The sequence below is a fragment of the Arachis duranensis genome, chromosome 7 (assembly GCF_000817695.3).
Source record: "Arachis duranensis cultivar V14167 chromosome 7, aradu.V14167.gnm2.J7QH, whole genome shotgun sequence".
NCBI classification, from domain to species: domain Eukaryota; kingdom Viridiplantae; phylum Streptophyta; class Magnoliopsida; order Fabales; family Fabaceae; genus Arachis; species Arachis duranensis.
The window spans coordinates 69,852,400-69,873,613 of record NC_029778.3 but is presented as its reverse complement, the minus strand read 5'-3'; the positions used below and the strand labels follow the sequence as shown (position 1 = coordinate 69,873,613).

Here is a 21,214-nt window from a genome sequence, read left to right as displayed (position 1 = left end):
GCGCTCCAATGGAACTAAGATATGGTACTTCAGGACCAAGGATATCCTTTATTTTCTTCTTTAGGACAGAATTGATCCTTTTCCACATCCAAAGACCTTACGATCATTGGGGTACTTAACGGATGTGACTTATCCATATAAAAGCTCTTCAAAATATTTTCTGTGTATGTTGTTTGATGAATAAAGATCCCATTTTTTTGTATGCTCGATCTGCAGGTCGAGACAAAACTTAGTCTTTCCAAGATCTTTCATCTCAAACTCTTCTTTTAGAGTTTTATAATTGTTGGAATCTCTTCAGGGGTTCCAATGATATTTGAATCATCAACGTACACAGCAATTATAATGAATCCAGATGCAGATTTCTTTATAAAAACACATGGGCAGATATCATCATTCTTAAATCCGTTTTTAGCCAGATACTCAGTAAGACGATTATACCACATTCGTCTAGATTGCTTTAGACCATAACACACACACACACACACACACACACACACACACACACACACACATATATATATATATTACGATCTAATGAGCCGTATAAGTAGGCTGTTATCACATCCATTATTGCATCTACTACAGGGGAATATGCTTCTTCATAATCTATACGAGGCCTTTGTAAAAAACCTTGTGCCACAAGTCGAGCTTTGTAGTGTACAACTTCATTTTTCTCATTTCGTTTTCTCACAAATACCCATTAGTATCTAATAGGTTTTACATCTTCTGGTGTACGGACTATTGGTCCAAAAACTTCACGTTTTGCAAGTGAGTCTAGCTCAACTTTAATAGCTTCTTCCCATTTCGGCCAATCATTTCTTTGTAGACATTCTTCGACTGATCTTGCCTCAAGATTCTTACTTTCATGCATGATATTTAATGCACATTATATGTAAATATTTCATTGACAATTATCTTATTTCGGTCCCATTTTTCTCCTGTAAAGACATAATTTATCGAGATCTCGTCATTTTTACAATTTTCAGGTACCTGAACGTCTTCTGGCATTAAAACTATATCAGAATTTTGGACAACTGCGGGTGTCTTTACTATGTCTTTTTCAACGGGAATAGTATTTACCTCTTTTTTTTCGAGGATTTTTGTCTTTGGAAATGACAGGCATGCCACGCTTCTGATGTGAATTTGTTTCAGTGGCTATTTGTCTGATTGGGACATCAATTCAAATTAGGGTATTTTCCGCTGGTATATAAGATTTGGTTATTCTCTTTGTATCGAAAAATGCATCAGGCAATTAATTTGAACTTCTAGTTCACATTACCCTAATCGAAGATCTAAATGCATCAAGGATGATGCATTCCAATTAAGTTCCTTTTCAGGAAGCTTATTCTCTCCCCTTAATGTTGTATCTCAAGATACCTTACTACAGAGGGAGAATCATATCCAACATATATCCCCAATTTTATTTGGGGTCCCATTTTGGTGCGAGAAGGTGGTGCAATGGGAACATATACACACCCGAATATTCTTAAATGGGAAACGTTTGGCTACTGGCCAAAAGCTAATTGCATAGGAGAGAACTGATGGTAACTTGTTGGCCTCAAACGAATAAGTGCTGCGGCATGTAAAATAGCATGCCCCAAGCTGAAGTTGGGAGATTTGTTCTCATAAATAAGGGTCTAGCAATTAATTGGAGGCGTTTAATAAGTGATTCTGCTAACCCATTTTGTGTGTAAACATGAGCTATTGGATGTTCAACACTTATTTCATTAGCCATACAATAAGCATCAAAGGCTTGGAAAGTAAATTCACCAGCATTATCAAGACAAATTGCTTTGATTGGATTTTCTAGAAACTGTACTCTTAATCGAATAATTTGAGCAAGTAATCTCGCAAACGCTAGGTTGTGAGAAGACAATAAGCACACATGTGACTATCTCAAAGATGCGTCTATTAGGACCATAAAATATCTAAAAGATCCACACGGTAGATGAATAGGTCCACATATATCGCCTTGAATCCTTTCTAGGAATTCAGGAGACTCAAATCCAATATTTACTGGTGATGGCCTTAAAATTAACTTTCCTTGAGAACATGCAGCACAACAAAATTGACTAGATTTAAGAATCTTCTGGTTCTTTAGTGAATGTTAATGGGAGTTTTCAATAATTCTCCGCATCATGGTTTTTCCGGATGACCTAATCGATCATGCCAAGTTATGAATTCATTTGGGCTAGTAAACTTCTGGTTTACAATAGCATGTGATTCAATTGCACTAATTCTAGTATAATACAATCCAAATGAAAGTGAGGGTAACTTTTCTAATATAAACTTTTTATTTGAATCATGAGTTGTGATACATAAATACTCATGATTTTTCTCATTCATTGTTTCAATATGATATTCATTTCGGCGAATATCTTTAAAACTCAATAAGTTCCTTAGAGACTTAGTAGATAATAGTGCATTATCTATTATGAGTTTTGTTCCTCCGGGAAACAAAATTATAGATCTTCCGGAGCCTTCTATGACATTACCTGAGCTAATAATAGTATTAGCATATTCTTCTTTTGACACAAGATGGGTAAAATATATATCACTTTTGAGAATAGTGTGCGAACTTGCACTATCCGCAAGGCATACATCTTCATTATATATCCATTATTATTATTATTATTATTAATTTTAAAACTTGACACATTTAACGATTTCAAAATTTTTAAACATAAACGTTAATATCTCATTATTTATATACATCATATTTAAAACTTAAATATATAGAAAATAAAACTTAACAATAAGTTTCTTACATTATTTATTTACATGAATAGTTAACAATCTTACATATTAAATTATTCCATCATTGATTAAATGACCAATATTTCCTTCTCAAGATTCTCAAAGAAATCACATACATCATAATGAGTGGTGAAATTTTCAGCATCATTTGAAACAAAATTTGTTTCTTTTCCTTTGTCATCCTTTTTCAAAGATGCTTGATAAAGATCGACTAGGTGCCTTGGGGGTACAACAGGTACGCGACCAATAGCCCTTTCCACCACAACGAAAATACTTATCCTCTGTTGATTTATTTTGCCCAGAGTTTCTTTCTTTATCCCACTTCTGGTGAGATCCTTTCTTGTGAACATAATTCTTTTTCCTTCCATAATTTTTCTTGTTACTAAAACCTTACCATTTACCTCTTTTGGGGTAATGATTTGCCATATTTGCTTCAGGAAATAGGGCAGCACCAACTGGGCGCGCTTTATGATTTTTTAAGAGCAACTCATTGTTACGTTCAGCAACAAGAAGGCAAGAAATTAGCTCAAAATATTTTTAAATCCTTTTTCTCGATAAGGCTGCTGTAGGAGCACATTCGAGGCATGGAAGGTTGAGAAAGTTTTCTCCAACATATCATTATCAGTTATATTTTTCCCACATAATTTTATTCATGAGGTGATTCGAAACATTGCTGAATTATATTCATAATTCATTTATGGATTTAGAATCTTGTGGACGCAAGTGCGTCTATTCATATTGGATTTGAGGAAGTATCACCGTCTTTTGATGATTATATATTTCTTCAACGTTTTTCCACAGATCTGCAGGATCTTTTAATGTGAGATATTCATTTTTCAATCCTTCGTCAAGATGACGACGAAGGAAAATCATGGCGTTTGCTTTATCCTTCTGGGATGTATTATTTTTAGCCTTAATGGTATCTCTAAGATCTATTGAATAAAGATGGATTTTAACATCTAGTATCCATGATAAATAGTTATTTCCAGATATATCAAGAGCATTAAATTTAAGATGAGAGAGTTTCGATATAATAAAAATTTGTTACCTGAGTCTTCCTAAAATTTGATCAGAGTCTCGTGCTAATAACGTGTTGTAAAATAAATAAATAAAAAATATAATAAATATAAAATAAAAAAGTATAAATAAAAGACTCTAGTATTAATATTCACTAATATAATTATCTCACTGTAATAATAGAAATAACTTATTTATTCATTAATATTATATATATTGCAATTTAAGAACCTAAAGAAAAAAATAAAAAATTACAAAAAAAATATTTTATTATTACTGTGTATTTATTTCAGATTGATACTTTATTTATATATATAAATGATCATTATTTTTCAACTTTCATTAAATTCATCTTTTTTTGAGAATTAACATCCATGTACGTGATGATTCTTATCACAACATGAATAACATTTATCTGCGTAAAACTATTTATCAATCCATATTAAAATTAATTTCTGAATTTTATCACCTAAAAAAAAGAAAAGGGTAAAGTCTAAACTATGGTTCTGAAAACCAAACCGGACCGGCCGGTTCAACCAGAAAAATTGGAACCGGTCACTTAGTCGGTCCGAGTAAGGTCAGAAACCGTCTGACAAAAAACCGGTGAGAAAATCGATCGAATCGACAGTTAACCGGTAAATCGAAAAAACCGTTCGATTTTTTAGCGGTTTTTGGTTTGGATATTAAACTTTAAAACGGCGTCGTTTTGAAGGTAAAAAAAAAAAGAAACAAGACAAGCTAAACGCATGAAAGCCACGAACCCTAATCTCAGTCTCAACTCTCAACTTTCACACTCTCACAAGAGACACCATAGCCACCACGGGCAGACCCACCGTCGCATAGCCACCCACGATGGAGCAGCCCCTCTTCGCCGTCGCATAGCCACCACCATCACCACCGCATCCCACTGCCATCGCCACCGCATCCCACATCCCACAGCCCCTCTTCGCCGTCCCACAGCCCCTCTTCGTCATCGCCGAGCTCCTCTCCTCCATCGTCGTCGCCGAGCTTCCTCCTCCATCGTCTTCCTTACTCGCCGCCGGTAATACTTTGCCTTCCACCTCGCCTCCTATTTAATCGTCGCCTCCTCTTTCCACCTCGCTGCCTTCTGATTTTCTGTGATTGATTTTATGATTTATTAGCTTGCGATTCGTTCATGATTTGTTATCTGTGCTTGATTTTATAATTTTTCTGTTCATGATTTGTTAAGTCTGTGTTCATGTTTTGTTAGCTGTGTTCATGTTTTGTTATCTGGATTCATGATTTGTTATCTGGATTCATGATGAGGTCATCAGAAAAATTCTGTTTGAGTTGCTGTTCATGATTTGGTATCTGTCCAGGATTTGTTCATGATGAAATGAGTTGCTGCTTCATGATTTTGGTTGCTGAATTCTTTATTTGTTTATTAGTCTGTATTCTTGATTTGAATTCTGAATTATATGAATTAATCATTCTAAAAGTTGGATTTTGGATTTTGGATTTTGTATGTAATTTGTAATTTGGATTTCAGAATTTTGAATTCGGATCAACTTCTTTAGCCATTGCAAATTTCTCACCCAATTCAATCAATCATGGCATTGTGGAATATGATTGTACATGCTCACACACGTTCTGTCTCAAAGAGATTGTTTTCTAGAATGGTCACATTATATGATCATCATCATTTGCCAGAAAAGATGATTGAGGTATATTTTTATTGTACTATCAATCTTACTATACCTTGATGCAAGTTGTTCAGCAATTATAAGGTTAATTCTTTTATGCTTTGAAATGGAGCTATCATGTTTGTAAGTTAGATATTTTGCAGACATGGAGGAGTTGCAGGTAAAACCCGATGAAGATATGGTCAGACGAGTGGCAAATGCCTTTAGAAAACTTGGCGGGTTAAAGTTAGAACAGAAGCTTGGGAAGAAAAAGGTCCATTTAGAAGTTGAAATTGGTGTATTCCAAATTGTCAATGAGGACACCAGTACACCACCACATTCCATTACCTAGGATCTGCTGTTGTTGCCGATTATATTGTTACATTCCTAAACCTACTGTATTAAAGGTTCACTAGTTTGGTTTCTTAACATGTTTAAAGCTTAGCAGCTAACCAATCAGGGGAGGAAAAAAATTATTAGTGCTTCTGGTTTCATTGTAGAAAAAAAATTATATTATACATTAAGAACAAATTGTATCCACCGTGCTTATCTCTCTAATTTTTGGTTCATTGTTATGAGTTCTTATAATTGTGCAGTTGTAATTTTGTCCGTGTTTAACTAGTATACATTAGTCAATTTATGAGTTCTTATAATTGTGCAGTTGTAATTTTGTCCGTGTTTAACTAGTATACATTAGTCAACCAAACCTTATTAATAAATTTATCAAAATTTGAGGTATAATACTTTTTAGTCTCACGTTGAAGTATAACTCTAAAATTATTTTCATATTAAATTTTTTTGACTTAGAAATTATTGAATTTAAAATTATATATTAAATTTTTAATAATTTTATTTAATATTTAATTAAACCGATTGAACTCCGATTGAACCTAATCGAACCACTGAACCGATGAACCAATTACCTCACCGGTTCATTGACCGGTTTGGTTTTCGCAACCTTGGTCTAAACTCTCAATCCAATTTATGGTCAACCCAAATTACGGAGTGGCCCATACGAGTATTAGGGTTCCGCATTTCACGAAAGGCAGCCCTATAAATTCGACAAACGAGGGTTTTACATCATTACCATCAGGTTTCTGAACCTGTGAAATCCGCCATTGTTCCTGGAAAACGTGAGAACCTTCGTCAGCCAACATGAGAGCTAAGGTAAAACCTTTCTTTCGATTTCAGTTTTGGAGTTGTGATGGATTTTGTGTAATTTTTTCCCGAAAAAATTGTTTGTATTTAGTGTTTTTAACTCTTTCAGTTTTATTTTGGTTAAAGGATCGGAGGTCGATTGGGATTTTAAAATCTTGTAAAAAAGTTATTATCTTTGTTAATGGATGAGTTGCAGATGAACTCGTTATGAAACCTGGAATGATAATACGATGTTTGCTTTATTTAGTTGTTTGTTTTTGATCTGGAAAAGTAAATTATATCCTTTTTTTTCTTGTTTATGGGTATTATATTTCGATTTTTTTTTCTTTATAAATCTTTGCTTTTCGGAATTGATTCTTGAACACAATATTCGTGTATTATGAACTTCTTTATTTATTCCTGAAGTGTCATTGTCATCTGATTTGTTTTAAAAGATTTATCTAGACCTGCCAGACAAATTTGAGAAAAAATTTCTTTTGAGAAAATATGTGGAAAACCAATGCGTTAATTTAGAATTTTCGTAGATGTGATTGAATGTTGTTCACTTTGAGATGCCAGTGGAGGTGTTTGATTTTTATTGGTTATGTTAGCATTAACTCCTGTTGGTTATGGTTAGGAACTTAGGCTTGATTTTTAGGTTCTGTACTGTGCTTGTAATGTGCTAGCATGCTGATTATTGTTTCAGTTTTTGACTGTCTTCAAGCTGAAAATGGATGTGATTTCTTAACATGCATTAAAAGATATATTTTTGTATCTTTAGTAAACACCCAAATTGGTCCCAACAAATTTTTATTATTCTAGAAGTCCTTGAGATGGATTGGTCCCGTTAAGAGGACTAAATTATCTTTTAATGATATTTTTCGAGACCTACTTGTCTTGTAAGAAAATTTGTTAGGAACTTATTTGTCTATCACGTATGTTAAAAATATTATTGAAAGTGATGGAAGGACCAATCTTTCGTATCTGGAATTTGTTGGGACCAATTTTGGTGTTCACTCTTTGTATCGCACTTGTGTGAAATTCGAAATTTTCATTGTAAATAATTGAAGATAATTTAAGGTATATTCTTATTTGTTCTCTGATGCCAACTTGCTGGTAGTCTCTATTTGTTTTGCACTTGATTGAATTGTCATTGTGGAGCGTTTTGTTAACTGTTAAGTAAATTGAGCTGCATTAATGTTATTGTTGAGCTTAATGATTGGCATGTAACTTAAGAGTACAGAAAATTGGGCCTGTTGCCAAGGCTAAAGATGAAACCTGATAACTATTATTATCATGTGTCCTTACTCCTTAGTTTGTGTTTTTGCATTTCTTGTAGTCTAACAAAATGTTTTTATTCACCAGTGGAAGAAGAAGCGCATGAGGAGATTGAAGAGGAAGCGCCGAAAGATGAGACAGAGATCTAAGTAGAGGCTTGTATTCCGAATGAGACTAGCTTCTTCCACCTGATGTAAGACTGGCCTCTGGTCTTCTAAGGCTGTTATGCATAGGGGAAGGGGGTTCTCTCTAGACTTTTAGTTTAGCAGTATTGAAATTAAAGACTTATTATGAGTGTGTTTAGCTGTAATTCTGACAGTTTTTGGTATTAAAACATGTACTGAGTACTTGTTTTTCTATATTTATTGGTATCTGAATGACTTATATTAGTATTTCTATTTCTCTGAGTTGCATGAAGATCTATTTATTTTCTTCTTTGTGCTAGGCTTGGTATTTTTTTGCCATCATTTTCATTTTGAACATAAGGATGGAAGCTGCAACTGCCACCATGCTTATTGCAAGCCTCCTGAAGCTTCAACCTGCTGCGCCACGCTGGTGCCTGCAGGCTCACCTCTATTGTCAATCATTTTTTTTACCCCCTCCTTTTACATCTTCAATTCTCATGGCTGTTTCCCAATTCTACCTGTCCATTTTTTTTACATTCTCATGGTTGGTTGAATTGGGATAGTGAAAAAGAAGAAAGATGTGGATGTTATTTGTGGAGTTCTATAATTAAGCTTTTCAATATTGAAGTCGAGCTCAACGAAAATGCTAGACTTGGGAGGGGTAACGATCTGACAAGCAATAGTGGTGCCATGCTGTCACTGAAAAGAGGGATGAAAAGTGGAAGATAACACGTGCCGTGGTCTTGCACAAGTGAACATGAAAACAAACACATATGAGCAAAGATGCTTTAAGTGATGTTTTATTGAAATTTTGGCTGAAAAACCTAATGAGAACTTGCTAGCTTCTCTATTTTAGGTTTAACAGTGTTGGTGTATATCCAATGGGATGGAAAATTTTGTTCTCATTTATCTCCTTCCTCACCAAGTGTTTTGAGCATCAAGGAATAGGATCTTTGGTTGAAAACATTTTAACAATAGACGAATCTGTTGAAATTTCATCATAAGATCTACAATTATAGATTTGTTCATAATGCATAACACAACAATTTCCTTGAAGTAAACCACCGTAATTGCTGAAGACAGTTGTTAAGGATATGCATATAATACAAGAATCTAATCTCTTTTAGCTTCTCTCTCCCATTAGCGTGTATTTAGTCATGGTACTTAGCAATTTGCAACCATGCATTTGCATACGCACAAGTGAGACTAAAGTATTACGAGGATAATTAGGAGGGTAATGTTATGAAGAGTAATGTTTTGGTGAAGAGAGAAGATTATTTTCTTTAGTAAACAAAAAATCACTAAAAAAAATTATCATGTGTATTACACGTTTGTAAAAATCTTCATTCTTTGCCCAATTCAACTCTTCACCAAAAAAATCCCCTAATTAGGAAGGTTGTAGTATCTACCTAATCATGTTTTTAGGTTTATGTTCTTGATTTGCATCCTATAATTGTATTCAAATATTAATCTTAGGGCAATTGAGCTTCTTTCAATTGGTATGTTGTTGTCATGTCAAATAGGAACTATTACCAAAACTAAAATGCTTAATTTCACTGCCTGGAATCAACAACACTCCTCTTCAGGCAATTGCTTCATGCCTTCATAACAAGTATCAGTGTCAAGAACTCAAGATCACACTATTGTTCACATAAACTGCCGAATCACTAAGTGATGATCAGCTCTCATCCTTCATGTTCTGGCAAATGGAAGGAGAATATAAAATAAAAATTACTAAAAAATATGCAGCATTGCATTGGTCAAGTTATCATGTTAGCTGCATATACACAACAAACCAAAAATACCAATTATTCAAACAAGTAACTAAGATGCTTTAATTAACCAAACCAATGTTAGTTCTGTACTAGTGTCTTACTCTTCAACTCTGAACATCAATAAAATCAAAATTCAAGCATCATGGAACTTCCTTTAACTTAATCATAGGTAATCAAGTACCCAGGCAAAGAAAACTAGTCAAGACCCTACTTACTTTCTGTTATATACTTTGATGGTATATGTCTTTACATTCATTCCTTGAAGTCATACTGCATAGAAAGTCTTTCAAAAGTGCTTTGGCTCAGAGCTTCTTTCAAATATAATGCTTTCGAAATCTCCGCTGCCATATCCATTTCTCCATCGAAAGCGAGCCCTTCAACAATAATGGTATAGGTTGTCTCATTAGGCACACATCCTTTATTGATCATCATCTGAACTATCTGCATTGCCGTGTCTGTTCTTCGAGATTTGCAAAATCCAAGTATAAGTGCATTGTAGTTATCAACATCAGGAGTATAGCCATTTTCCTCCAAGATCCTAAATATCTCAATGGCCCCGTCTAGCATTCCCTCCCTACACATTCCTCTTACCAAAGATGAATACGTATAGGAATCTGATACGAATCCATACTTTGTCATTTCATATAACATTTGAAAAGCTGGATATGTGTTCCCTTTCCTACACAGGCTTGAAATCACAGTTTTGTAAAACTCATGCATAGTGTAGTTTTGTTTATTACCCAAGCTTTGAATTATAAAGAATGCCTCCTGCACCTTCCCCTCCTCACAGAGTGTCGCAATAGCATTGTATGTACCTTCATTAGGTTGACAACGTCGATAAATCATTTGGTCTAGACACTGAACTACAAGATCCACTTTCCCTTCCTTGCATAGACGGGAAATAATCGGATTATAGCTTGTAGCCGTCATCTTGAATCCACTCCGTATCATTTCATCTAAAACTTCGAAAGCTTGTTCTGTTTTCCCCCGGAGCGAAAGAGAAGTGATTAATATGTTATAAGTAACTACCGAGGGAGACTGGCCTTCTTTAACCATCTCTGCCAAAAGCTCATTCGCCTCCTGCCATCGCCCATCATAGCACAAACTCCTTAGCAAAATGTTATAACTCACAACACTCGGACTTAATCCTTTTGCAGGAAACTCCCGAAAGAACCGAATAGCTTCTTCAATTCTACCTTCCTTGCACAATCCAGTTAACAAAACATTGTAACTAACCAAATTAAGCTCTCCACCCTTGGCAATTATCTCATCTAGGAGATTCATGGCTTTGTCTACTCCCCGTTCCTTATAAGCAGCTTCGAGCAAGGAACAATACGTGAATGCATTTGGCACCAGCCCCTTCTTGATTAGCCGATCCAAAAGCTGCAAGCTTTGGTTCAAATTCCCATGCATACAAAGCCCTTTAACCAGCGTGTTATAAGTAACAGTATTAGTTGGAAAACCATGTGCCTCCATTTTCTCAACCAACTGCATTGCATAGCCAACATTCCCTCTCTTGCACAAATAATTCACCAAGAATGTGTACGAAGACGCATCAGGTATAACGCCGGAACCTACTGTCATCTCCATCACCCTAACAGCTTTCCTAGACTTATTTGCCTTGCAAAGATCATACAAAAGCTGCGTTACTTGAATTACATCAGGCTTGTGTCCCTTCTCCACCATATATTCCAACTGAAGAAATGCATCGTTCATCCTAAGCTCCTTACTCTTCTGGTCACTCTTCCCAACCCTCCAATTGGGAAGTGTGAAAACAGCATCTTTTGGGGAAACTGTGACTTGGGTTGATGCCAAAACTCTGGAAAAACCCTTGTTAAGCGACAAAGAATGGAAATTTGGGGCATGGGAATGGAAGAAACCAGGAGCATTTCTTTTTGCTTTTGCATGAAAATTCGCAGCAGGGGACACTGTGTTCAGCAGTGAAGCCATGATTGAAGTAGCAGCAATGATGGTAAAAACTAGTTAAACTTTGCATATGGAAACCAAACAAATAATAATAAAAATAAAATCAACGATTCAACATTTGGGGTTGGTTTTTCTAGGCAAGAAATCACAGCTACTACGAATGGTTTTGCTGTCAGATTACACTAAGTATCAATCCTTCACAAGAACGAAGAAAAAGAGATATCAGTGAGAAAAATGCAAAAAGAAAATTTTAAAAAGGGACTTGGTCTTTGTGATTGAGCAGCTTCACCTTTGTCCCGACCATAGCCACGCTTTTTCCGTGTTATCCGAAGTTGTTCTGTTTCCACGTATTGTGCCTGTGAAAACCTAAAACGCAAGTTCGGGTTGAAAATCCAACAGGCCCTTGAGTAAAAGTGTAAAACAAAACCCGTTTCACTTTTCGCTACCTCACCAAGTAACGGATAAATTTGAGATTTGACTCATTTGAGAACAACTGAAAATTAGTCAATAATAACATAATAAGATGTTAGAGGCTAATTTTTTCTTTGGATATTATAAAATGAGTAGTGCGTAATACGGTGATATTACATTAATTTGGTGTAATGCATACGGACTTGTCACAAAAAATTGTGATAATAATTTGGGAAGAGGACAAAAAATATATCAAAATGTCACTAACAATTTGAAGTAGGACAAAATTTTTTCTTCTATAAAAACGACAGTCTCACAATTTTTTTTATTGGTAATGTCGGTTTCTTTTTTTTAATTAGATTTTTTTTTAATTTATAAACGTGAGTAACGATTTCTAAAATCTCTTCTTTATATAAAAAGAGTTCGTGAATATAATTTCTTGAGATTGTATATCTCTTGAAATTGCATATCTCTTCTCTTTTTAATTCTATTTTTTTTGCTTTTCTTTTTTTTTTTATATGTTGGTATTTTTTTATTCATTTTAGTTATATAGTTATTTATTTTTATGACTATAGTATTTAGTTAATTCGTTTTATTTATTAAAAAAATGATTTTTATAATAAAAAATACAAATTATTTCTTTAATAACTAAAATAATTAAATTATTTATTTTAAAATAAAATCCCATACCTCTCTAGGGTTCTATATAATTTTTCGAAGTTTGCAATTTGACTCATTTGAATGATTTCCACGGTTTATCTGAAATCCTGTGGCATGGCGGTGTTTCAACTTCCACTAAGGCCTCACGCGGAACGCACGCTGAGCTTCTCGAAAAGGCCCAAATAGAGTATTCTTCCCTTCTTTGTTCTTCACACAAACTCGAAGAACAGTGTGTATAGTTTAATGAACGATTGCAGTTCCACAATGAAACCAATCAACAGTCGTTCCATCAGTGTGCAAATTCAAACCCTCCATCAACGTCTCCTTCATGCCTTGAACCTCGGAACCAGGTTCCAACTCAAACCGCAGCTCCTCTGTTAATCTCTGGCTCTCTTCATGCTATTGTGTTTTCAATACCTAATTGGTGTTATGAAATCTTCGTAAAGAATTATTTTGATGCCCCACGTTCCTTCTGAAGACCAATTTGGACGTTTGCTCTTCATTTAAATTCTGCCTGAAGGGATTAATAATAGTGGTTGTTGTTTAGAATATTGTTATTTGTTCCTGAATTTTTATTTAGTTATTTATTTTTCGCTCTGTGAAATGTGAATTGTGGCAGATATTTTGATGAGAAGACAAATACTTGGAAGTGGCAATGCGCTAACATTGAAGTGCAGAAGAATGTTCTTCGGTCAATTAATGCATTTCTTGATTCTATCTCAGGAGATGCACGTGCCACGCGTCATACTATTGTAAAGGTTTGGGACTTGCAAATTTTATTTTCTTTTGCTATAATCATGCATTGTATGAACATATAAACTTGGATTTTCTGCCAATTTACTGAACTTCTTAAATATACGTGATATCTTTTATTTTTGTTTTTGTTTTCATAGATGGATTTATACTTTATACAGTGTTGACCTTGGCCTGATGTTTGAGATTCAATCACATTGAAACAGTAATTTCTTGTGTTATGAACTTATGATTTTTCAGGAATCTGTATCTGATGTTTTGGGAGCTTTATTATGTATTCTTGAAGGCAAAAGTGGTCCCTTATTAAGCATGGCATCAAATGTTGCAGTGAAGTTAGTTAGTATTTTGCCGAATTCACTATTGCAATCTCGTATAGTGGAACTTGTCTGTTGCCTATCATCCTTAATCTCTTCGCACCAAGTAGAGGTTGCAATAGATTGTGCTAATGCCTTGAATTTGGTGGTCTCTAATTTGAGTGCTACAAGTGAGAGGACAGTTATGGAAGCCCTCAAAGACACAGCGATTGCCAGTCATATTGTTGGAAATATAAAAGACTTTGCTGGTGGTGCAAAAAAAATTGAGTATTTTGAACAGATGGGTTCACTATTGAGCACAATCCTGTGGCGGTGGCCTCAATCTAGGTTCCCTGTTTCGAGTGATGTTAAACTTATGAAAGCTTTAGCAGACATGCACATGGTGACAGATAGTTCTGTTAAACTTGTACTTTTAAAGATGTACACATCTTTAGGTATTAACATATCCCTGAACCTTCCCCCGATGTATAATGATGCTTCCTTTATTGTCTTCCATTATTTATGTAAACTAATTTACTATTTGTTTTACCAGCTTTATGCGATTTTGTAGCCAAAAAACTTATAGAAGATGGAGTATTTGTAGAGATGGTTGTGCAGGCCATGGAAAAATCAAACCCTCAGGTTGTTCGAATAGAGGGGTTTAAGCTCGCTCGATGTCTATTGGTAATAAACTAATAATTCATATTCTCTCTAATAAACATTCCAGTATATATAGTATTGTCACTAACAAAGTAGTTTTGATGCTTAGAGATGCCAAGAGAATTTCATACGTATGAGGAATTTGTGTGGTGATGCACTTGTCAATGCCATAATTTGTGGGATGAGAGAAACAGGATTGAGTTCCAAAAAGGGAGGGATCAACCATGGTTCCTTATTATTGGAAGCATGTCAATTGGGTCTAATTACCCGTTGGGATGGTGATCATCATATCAGGTTTTGGGAACATGGTATTGATAGAGTCCTCCTTAATCTTGTACTAGAAAATATTCAAGATAAGTCATCTGAGCATGTCTTGTCTTTGGAAGAACAGATATCCACAGCAAACAAGAGTTTAAAATCTAATTATCATCTTGGTCTGAGGAGTTATCTGTGGGACATTCTTGGGTGCCTTATGATACATTGTGGAGAAAATTTCAACCCTTATACCTATGGAAGTGAGCTCCACATCAACACACTAATTACGTGTGCATGGTAAATTATATTCCTTCTATAATCATTTCTTGAGACTTTAATATGATTGTTAGCATTGATACTATGCCTTGATTTTTTTTTGTGCTTTCTAAATTTGCTAATTCGAGTCTCCTTTTCCTGTAGTCTGACTTTTGTTGACACAATTCAAAAATGGTGCCGAATATGTCAAAATGATGTTGATGATAATTTCCAAAGTGAACCAGTATCAAGGGCTGTATTAATGATGATTTATTCTCCATGTAATCACATTTCTTCACATGCAAGGCTTGTATTATCTGATAGAATGAAAGTAATAGGTATTCCGAGCTTGAAAAGCTTAATACATACTCTAGATTACACATCGTCCCTGGCAAGCTATGGGTCATCCGATAAACTTCAACTTGTTATTAACTTGATTGGGTTAAATTCTCTCTCAAGTTTACCTGAATATCAAAAATGTATCATTGAAAGCAAAGCAATGAAAGCAGTTGTTCTTATTGTCAAACGATGTTTAAGTAATGACATTCATATGGAAAGGCCTAGCATGGCTCCTCATTTGCTTACATCATTTCATGAAAGGTCATGTTGCTGCATTGATAAAGAAGATTGGGAAGGTTCCAATGTGCTCCTTTTTTATGGTTTGTGGGCCTTGTCTTCATTTGTTCATCAGTGTAGCCTTTTACAAGATCATACTCAGAAATTCACCACAGCAGTGACATACATTAAAGCTCAATTACTCAACAAGCTTCATGAGACTTGTAGTAGCACCTGTTTAAGTCCTGGAGTGAGATGGTATGCTTCATATATTCTAAGCTATTTTGGATGTTATGGTTTCCCTAATGAATTAGCAAAATGGATTGGGAAATCCCTTAATCAGGAAGAATATGCGGATTTGCGACTCATTGTGGCAAATGGGGCTTCTGTCAATGTTAATGGTGTTATTCTTGCTGTCAGATGTCCATCGCTTCTGCCTTGTGAAATCTTGACTAGTAGCAAGAATTGTGAAGAGGGAACAGATAAATATGGAGAGACTATGAGAGAGGTTCGTTTATCTGCTCATGTTGATTATGAAGCATTGGTGCTGTTGTTGGAATATGTTTACTTGGGATGCTTGCAGGCAGAGGAAGACATGGTAAAAAAGTTGAAAATTCTTGCTAAACGCTGCAATCTGCAGCCCTTTCTGCAACTACTCTATAGACAATGTCCTGAGTGGGGCACACCTTTCCCCTGCTTGAATCTTACTTCAGCTCTCAATTCTGTTGGAAGTTGTTTTTCGTATGGTTTGCTTCTTGATCAGCTTCTTATATACATTTAGAATAGCATGTGATTGGTGTAATCTTGTGTTTTCTTTTTCTTATGTCTATTTCAATCTTTATTTATCTCAAATTTTCATTTTTTTTAGTTGATATAGATATTTTGTTGTTCATTCTATATATTACAACTTCTAATGGATATTCTGTTACTGAAAGGGCAATAATCCTTTAAATAGTTTCTGACATAGGATAATATTTAGTCATTAATTTGAACTTGCTAACTAGTCATTCCTAACTTAGATGTTGCTAATATTTGTTTCAAATGAGTTTTGAAGAGGAATTCTAATTATATCGATTTCTCTTTTCAGGGATGTCATATTGGAAGCTGAAACAAATGAACTTGTTGGGTGGACATGCAATTTTTGTTCTAACTCGGTGCCACATTCGCATGTTCACAAAGTTATATTGCAGTCTGGCTGTGAATATTTACAAGGTTTATTCCGATCAGGAATGCAAGAGAGGTGATTATCAAATTGCTCTCCTATATAATCTGGAATTTGAGAGTTTATATTTCTTTTACTTTAAAGCTTTTCTAATATGCAAATTGTAAAAATTACATCCCGGTATTTAAATTAAGTTCTGTGTTTGCTCCTTTGCCTTATTGAGGCTAGAACTCATGAACATTGAAATACACGATCATATAATAGAATTGGTAAATGGAAATAATCATTAAGCTAACAACCAAAAAATGTATATGAATGCATGTTTAAAAAAGATGACCAATCGAGGGAAAAAGTCAAAAACAGAAGTTAATGGTGAAAGATAGAACGAGAGCATAGTGTATGCTCAGGTCTAACTCAATTTTTTCCTGGAAAAGAACAGTGAATTTTTCCCGATATTCCCTGCTTCCCAAATATGACAGTGCAGCGGTTACATACTGAGTGAGGAAGCTGTGGTCCGCATTCGATGCTGCTGCAGATCCTTCTCTATCTTCGCAGCATATTGTCTCCTCTTCGAAGACTTTAATAAAATCCCTTAGTACCCCTTGGGTTTCTATCATAAGGGAAGATGTGATTGTATGCTTTTATGTCATTCTAAGTGGGCAAAGGTTGATGACTTGATGTAAACTGTTCGGTGTTTATATACTGGTTAAGGCCCTGCCTCTGTGCAACTATTCTCCACACAAATATTTTCTAATATAATAGTGTTTGATACAGGAAGATGCATGTTCTTGCTTGTAAAGTTATAAATAATTTTATACCAGAATTGGTTGGAAGTGACTTATTTGGGAATCATGTTCAGTGTTGTCACTTTTTGCATTATGTACATATATTCTAAGTGCATTTGAACTCTCAAGTTTTCATGTTTAGGGCTTCATGGCCGATTATGCAAGGATTTTTTTCGGTTTCTGATAAGAATCTGTATGAGCCTTCTCTGGTTGCTATAATTTTTGTTGCCTTTATCATTTTCATTTATTCTATGTTTCCCTTGCGGTTTGTCTTCAATCTCGAATTATTTTTGCAGTCATTCACAAGTCATCAAGGTTGCTATTAGCTGGGAAGCATTGATCAAACTAGTACAGTGGTTTTATTCCAATAATCTGCCAAATCCTCCCGCTGGATGTTTGTGGGATAATATGGATGATGAACAAAAGCTATTCAATCTGCAACCATATGTGGAACTTAATTGGCTTGCTGAGTTTTGGATGTTGGAAAGTATTCAGGAAGCTAGTTGGAATGTGATTGTGTCTTGCCTTGATTCTGCCAGGCACTTGTCTGCTAGGATAATCAAAATGGCATACAATCTCTCTTTGTGGAAGTTGGTTGACATTGCAGCGAATTTCATGGCTCCTTCATATCGTCAATTACGAGATTCTAGTGATCTTGAAGAATTTGATGAAGCTTTAGTTCACTTAATTTATTCTGCTTCTATTCGGTTCGCACAAGAAGGTGGAAATTGCTCTAGGTGATTTGTAGATATGGGAGATTCAAGAGATGTGTTGGGAGACACTATATCAGCTGAAAATTGTATTTCCTGTTTAGGTCTGCTGACTAACTTTTTTAGACGGTTATTTTAAGTGTATTAGTTGAGTGAGAAGATAAAGAGCAATAAAAAAAAGAGCAGCCCGGTGCACAAGCATCTTGCGTTAGCACAGGATCCAGGGAAGGACTATGCAAGATGCGTTATCATGTGGGATGGGATTTTATTCATGCATCTATCTCAATCTGTTTTGGCAACTAGAGGAGTAATGGACCTTAGTTGAATCTTGTCTTTCAATCAATTCTTTGTGGTGTTACAGGTCAAGGCTCGGAGTCAAAATCATTCAAATAGATGATCACTTATACCTTCCTCAACTTTATTGGTATGTATTTTGTATAATCAATGCATTCTAGCTAGTTATGATTGTTATGTCAAATTGTCAATAGCTTTACCGAATGCAAGTTATGTGCTTCAAGAAACTTTTTATCCTGTTTTAGCTACACGGTATGTCATATGCTAACAAATTCATACCTCCCTAAGATTTTATATGATAAAAAGTTCATAATTGTAGATAGATGAAGGTGGACACGCTTTCCTCATTAAAATTAGGCTGTGATGTATTCATTCTAAGTAGGATACAAAAATTAAACTTTGCCCATGTTGTGCAAGGAATTGGTTTGTGTTTTCTATTTGTTCCAAAACAAAGTGTATTGATTGCTTTTGCTTTTCCATGCCAAAAAGTGCAACAAGGGACTGGAAAAACTTCAAGTGGTTTCTCAAAATTAACGTGATTGATGAGGCCGAGAATTGGAATATGTTTATGCATTAAAATAGATTAGTAAAATCATTTCCTTGAACTTTAATTGTTTGAATAGCATTCTTGCTTATTGTAATTATTTTTGTTTATTTGGTTTTGATTGGATAACATGCTGCATAGGTTATTTACTTAGAAAGGGAACTATATTAAAATTATTAAAATGAAACTAACTAAAATGAAACTAATTCTGTTGATGTATTTGAATACGTGGAGCTACACCAATGATATCTGTAAGTGTTGAGGGAAAAAAGAAACACACTAAAGAAAAAAAACAAACAAACAAACAAACAAAAGACATGACTCGCATTATCACACTAGTTCAGGTTGAATATTTATCGATTCTTGTGAGATTCTCATTTCCCTGTAGTTTTTAACTCTGTTGGCTGTTTCAGGTATCTGGTAATTAATTCAAACTTGGAAGCCTGCCAGTGTATCAAGATTGGAACAAAAGTTGATTTTGTTGCATGCTATTTTATTGCCAAACATATTTTAGACCATGCTGAAGACTGAAGTAGTGTACCATCAGAAAGTTTCGTGAATGATGAGGTTCTTGTAGTGTAGAGGAAGAATGTGGTTTATTAAGTGTTTCTTGGAGATATACTCCTTCAATGTATATAAATCTAAATAACAGAAATAGTGGTTCACACAAACTACATATAATTACAGTGTAATTAATATCTTGTCAAATGTTGAGACACTTCCTTCATGATGTAACTCATTAACACTTCACAAGTGTGCTTAGTCCTACAACTTTGACCTTTGACCTTGATAGAAAACAATAATGTACTATGAATGACGGAGATTTTGTTAAATTGTCGTTAGATATATTCTAGATACGATATTTATTCAATAATCATTTAATATGTATGTGTTTTGTATTTAATTGGGTTCTAATATACAATAAAAAATTAATAATGTTTTGTATTCAAGTGGTTTTATTAATTAAATTCAACCAAGTGATTTAGAGTCATCTGTCACACCATTTATAACAGACTTAACATAAATCTTTCTTTTTTCGTTCCTCTTCAAAGTAAACATTTTCTTTCTCTATGATTTTTCTGTGTTTTCGTCAGATTATTGTCTTTTTCTCTTTAGATTTTTGTTTTCTTTTTCAATTTTGTTGTGTTCTCCTCTAATTTTATTCTCTTTCTCTTCAAACTTTGATCTACATTAGTTTTTTTTTTAAATCGACTGGGGTTCCAAAACAATGAATGATTCAAATTCAAATCAGTTGAATGAGAGCGATTTGGATTATTCTCCAGAATCGAATCAAGTGGACGAGGGTTGGATCGTTCTTTATTTTATCTAATTTCATTCTTCAACAATTTTGAATTAAATGGAATGGAATGGTATCTAATGCAATTGAAAAAACTGATAATGAATAATCATATTCTTCTTTGCTAAAATCAGTGTTGTTTTATGAACACAATTTTCGATTCATTTGTTATTATACGATGGTGGTGTTATGATAATATTTCGGTTCATTCTTCAACAATTTTGAATGGAATGGAATGGAATGGAATGCAATTGAATAAAGTGATTATGAATAATTTCATCCTTTTTTGCTAAAATCAGTGTTGTTTATGAATTTGAATTTGGATAGAATGCAAGAATTTCTAAATTTATAGAATGCACAATTTTTGCTTCATTTATTATTACACAATGGTATTTTAACAATAATATTTCAGTTCATTTTGCAGTCCAGGTGTGTTGTTGATGAACAATTTGTCCCAAAGATTGGGATGACTTTCAAGACACTTGAAGAAGCTGAAAATTCTACAAAGATTATTCCAAACTTGCTGGTTTTTCTATGAAAATAAGGAACGCTACTCGGAAGGGATATGAAATTAAGAATCAATATTACATGTAGTAGAGAGGGGAAATGGAAATTCAAGATATCTCTAACTCTGAAGACAAACTCTGGAATAAACTGTCCAGCCAAGATTTATGTACATATATTGAAGGACATTGGTCTTTGGATTATTTCTAAAGTTGTTCTGAATCATGCATATCCTTGCTGTCCAAATCAAACAGAGATGCTTAAACAACACAGGGAGCTAAGTATGTTTGTGCATCGTACCATTGAAAATAATGAGAAAGCCAAAATTAGACCGAGTAAAATATATCAGTCATTTGTAGCAACAGTGGGTGGTCATCATGCACTAAATTTTATTGAAAAAGATGTGAGAAATTATATT

General features: G+C 34.4%; 2 protein-coding genes and 1 long non-coding RNA gene across 4 annotated transcripts; 2 read left to right on the top strand and 1 right to left on the bottom strand.

Annotated features, from left to right (window-relative positions):
- Positions 1-6,386: 6,386 nt before the first annotated feature.
- Positions 6,387-8,230, top strand: LOC107458577 (uncharacterized). The gene is made up of 2 exons (XR_001586068.3): positions 6,387-6,584; positions 7,920-8,230. It is a non-coding gene; the product is annotated as an uncharacterized LOC107458577 (long non-coding RNA).
- Positions 8,231-9,708: 1,478 nt separating this feature from the next.
- Positions 9,709-12,086, bottom strand: LOC107458575 (pentatricopeptide repeat-containing protein At1g79080, chloroplastic). The gene has a single exon (XM_052251698.1). It carries the CDS (start codon positions 11,680-11,682, stop codon positions 9,985-9,987), a length of 1,698 nt encoding a protein of 565 aa, XP_052107658.1. The 5' UTR covers positions 11,683-12,086; the 3' UTR covers positions 9,709-9,984.
- Positions 12,087-12,777: 691 nt separating this feature from the next.
- LOC107458563 (BTB/POZ domain-containing protein At1g04390) lies at positions 12,778-19,811 on the top strand. 2 transcript variants are annotated; one of them, XM_016076780.3, is made up of 9 exons: positions 12,783-13,079; positions 13,349-13,487; positions 13,723-14,230; positions 14,329-14,459; positions 14,545-14,987; positions 15,111-16,241; positions 16,588-16,740; positions 17,744-18,581; positions 19,409-19,811. In XM_016076780.3, the coding sequence occupies exons 1-8, from the start codon at positions 12,973-12,975 to the stop codon at positions 18,186-18,188; spliced, it is 3,057 nt and encodes a 1,018-aa protein (XP_015932266.1). In that variant the 5' UTR covers positions 12,783-12,972; the 3' UTR covers positions 18,189-18,581; positions 19,409-19,811. The 2 variants fall into 2 exon arrangements, with proteins under 2 accessions (XP_015932267.1, XP_015932266.1); XM_016076781.3 differs by lacking the exon at positions 19,409-19,811 and having other exon boundaries at positions 12,778-13,079; positions 15,111-16,246; positions 17,744-17,927.
- Positions 19,812-21,214: the final 1,403 nt, after the last annotated feature.

Excerpts from the sequence above, each read along its gene's own strand:
- LOC107458575 (XM_052251698.1), bottom strand. The coding sequence starts at position 11,682 with ATGGCTTCACTGCTGAACACAGTGTCCCCTGCTGCGAATTTTCATGCA.
- LOC107458563 (XM_016076780.3), top strand. The coding sequence starts at position 12,973 with ATGAACGATTGCAGTTCCACAATGAAACCAATCAACAGTCGTTCCATC. Across the intron at positions 14,988-15,110 it reads ACACTAATTACGTGTGCATG|TCTGACTTTTGTTGACACAA; the intron begins GTAAATTATATT and ends CTTTTCCTGTAG. Across the intron at positions 16,242-16,587 it reads TCTGTTGGAAGTTGTTTTTC|GGATGTCATATTGGAAGCTG; the intron begins GTATGGTTTGCT and ends TTCTCTTTTCAG.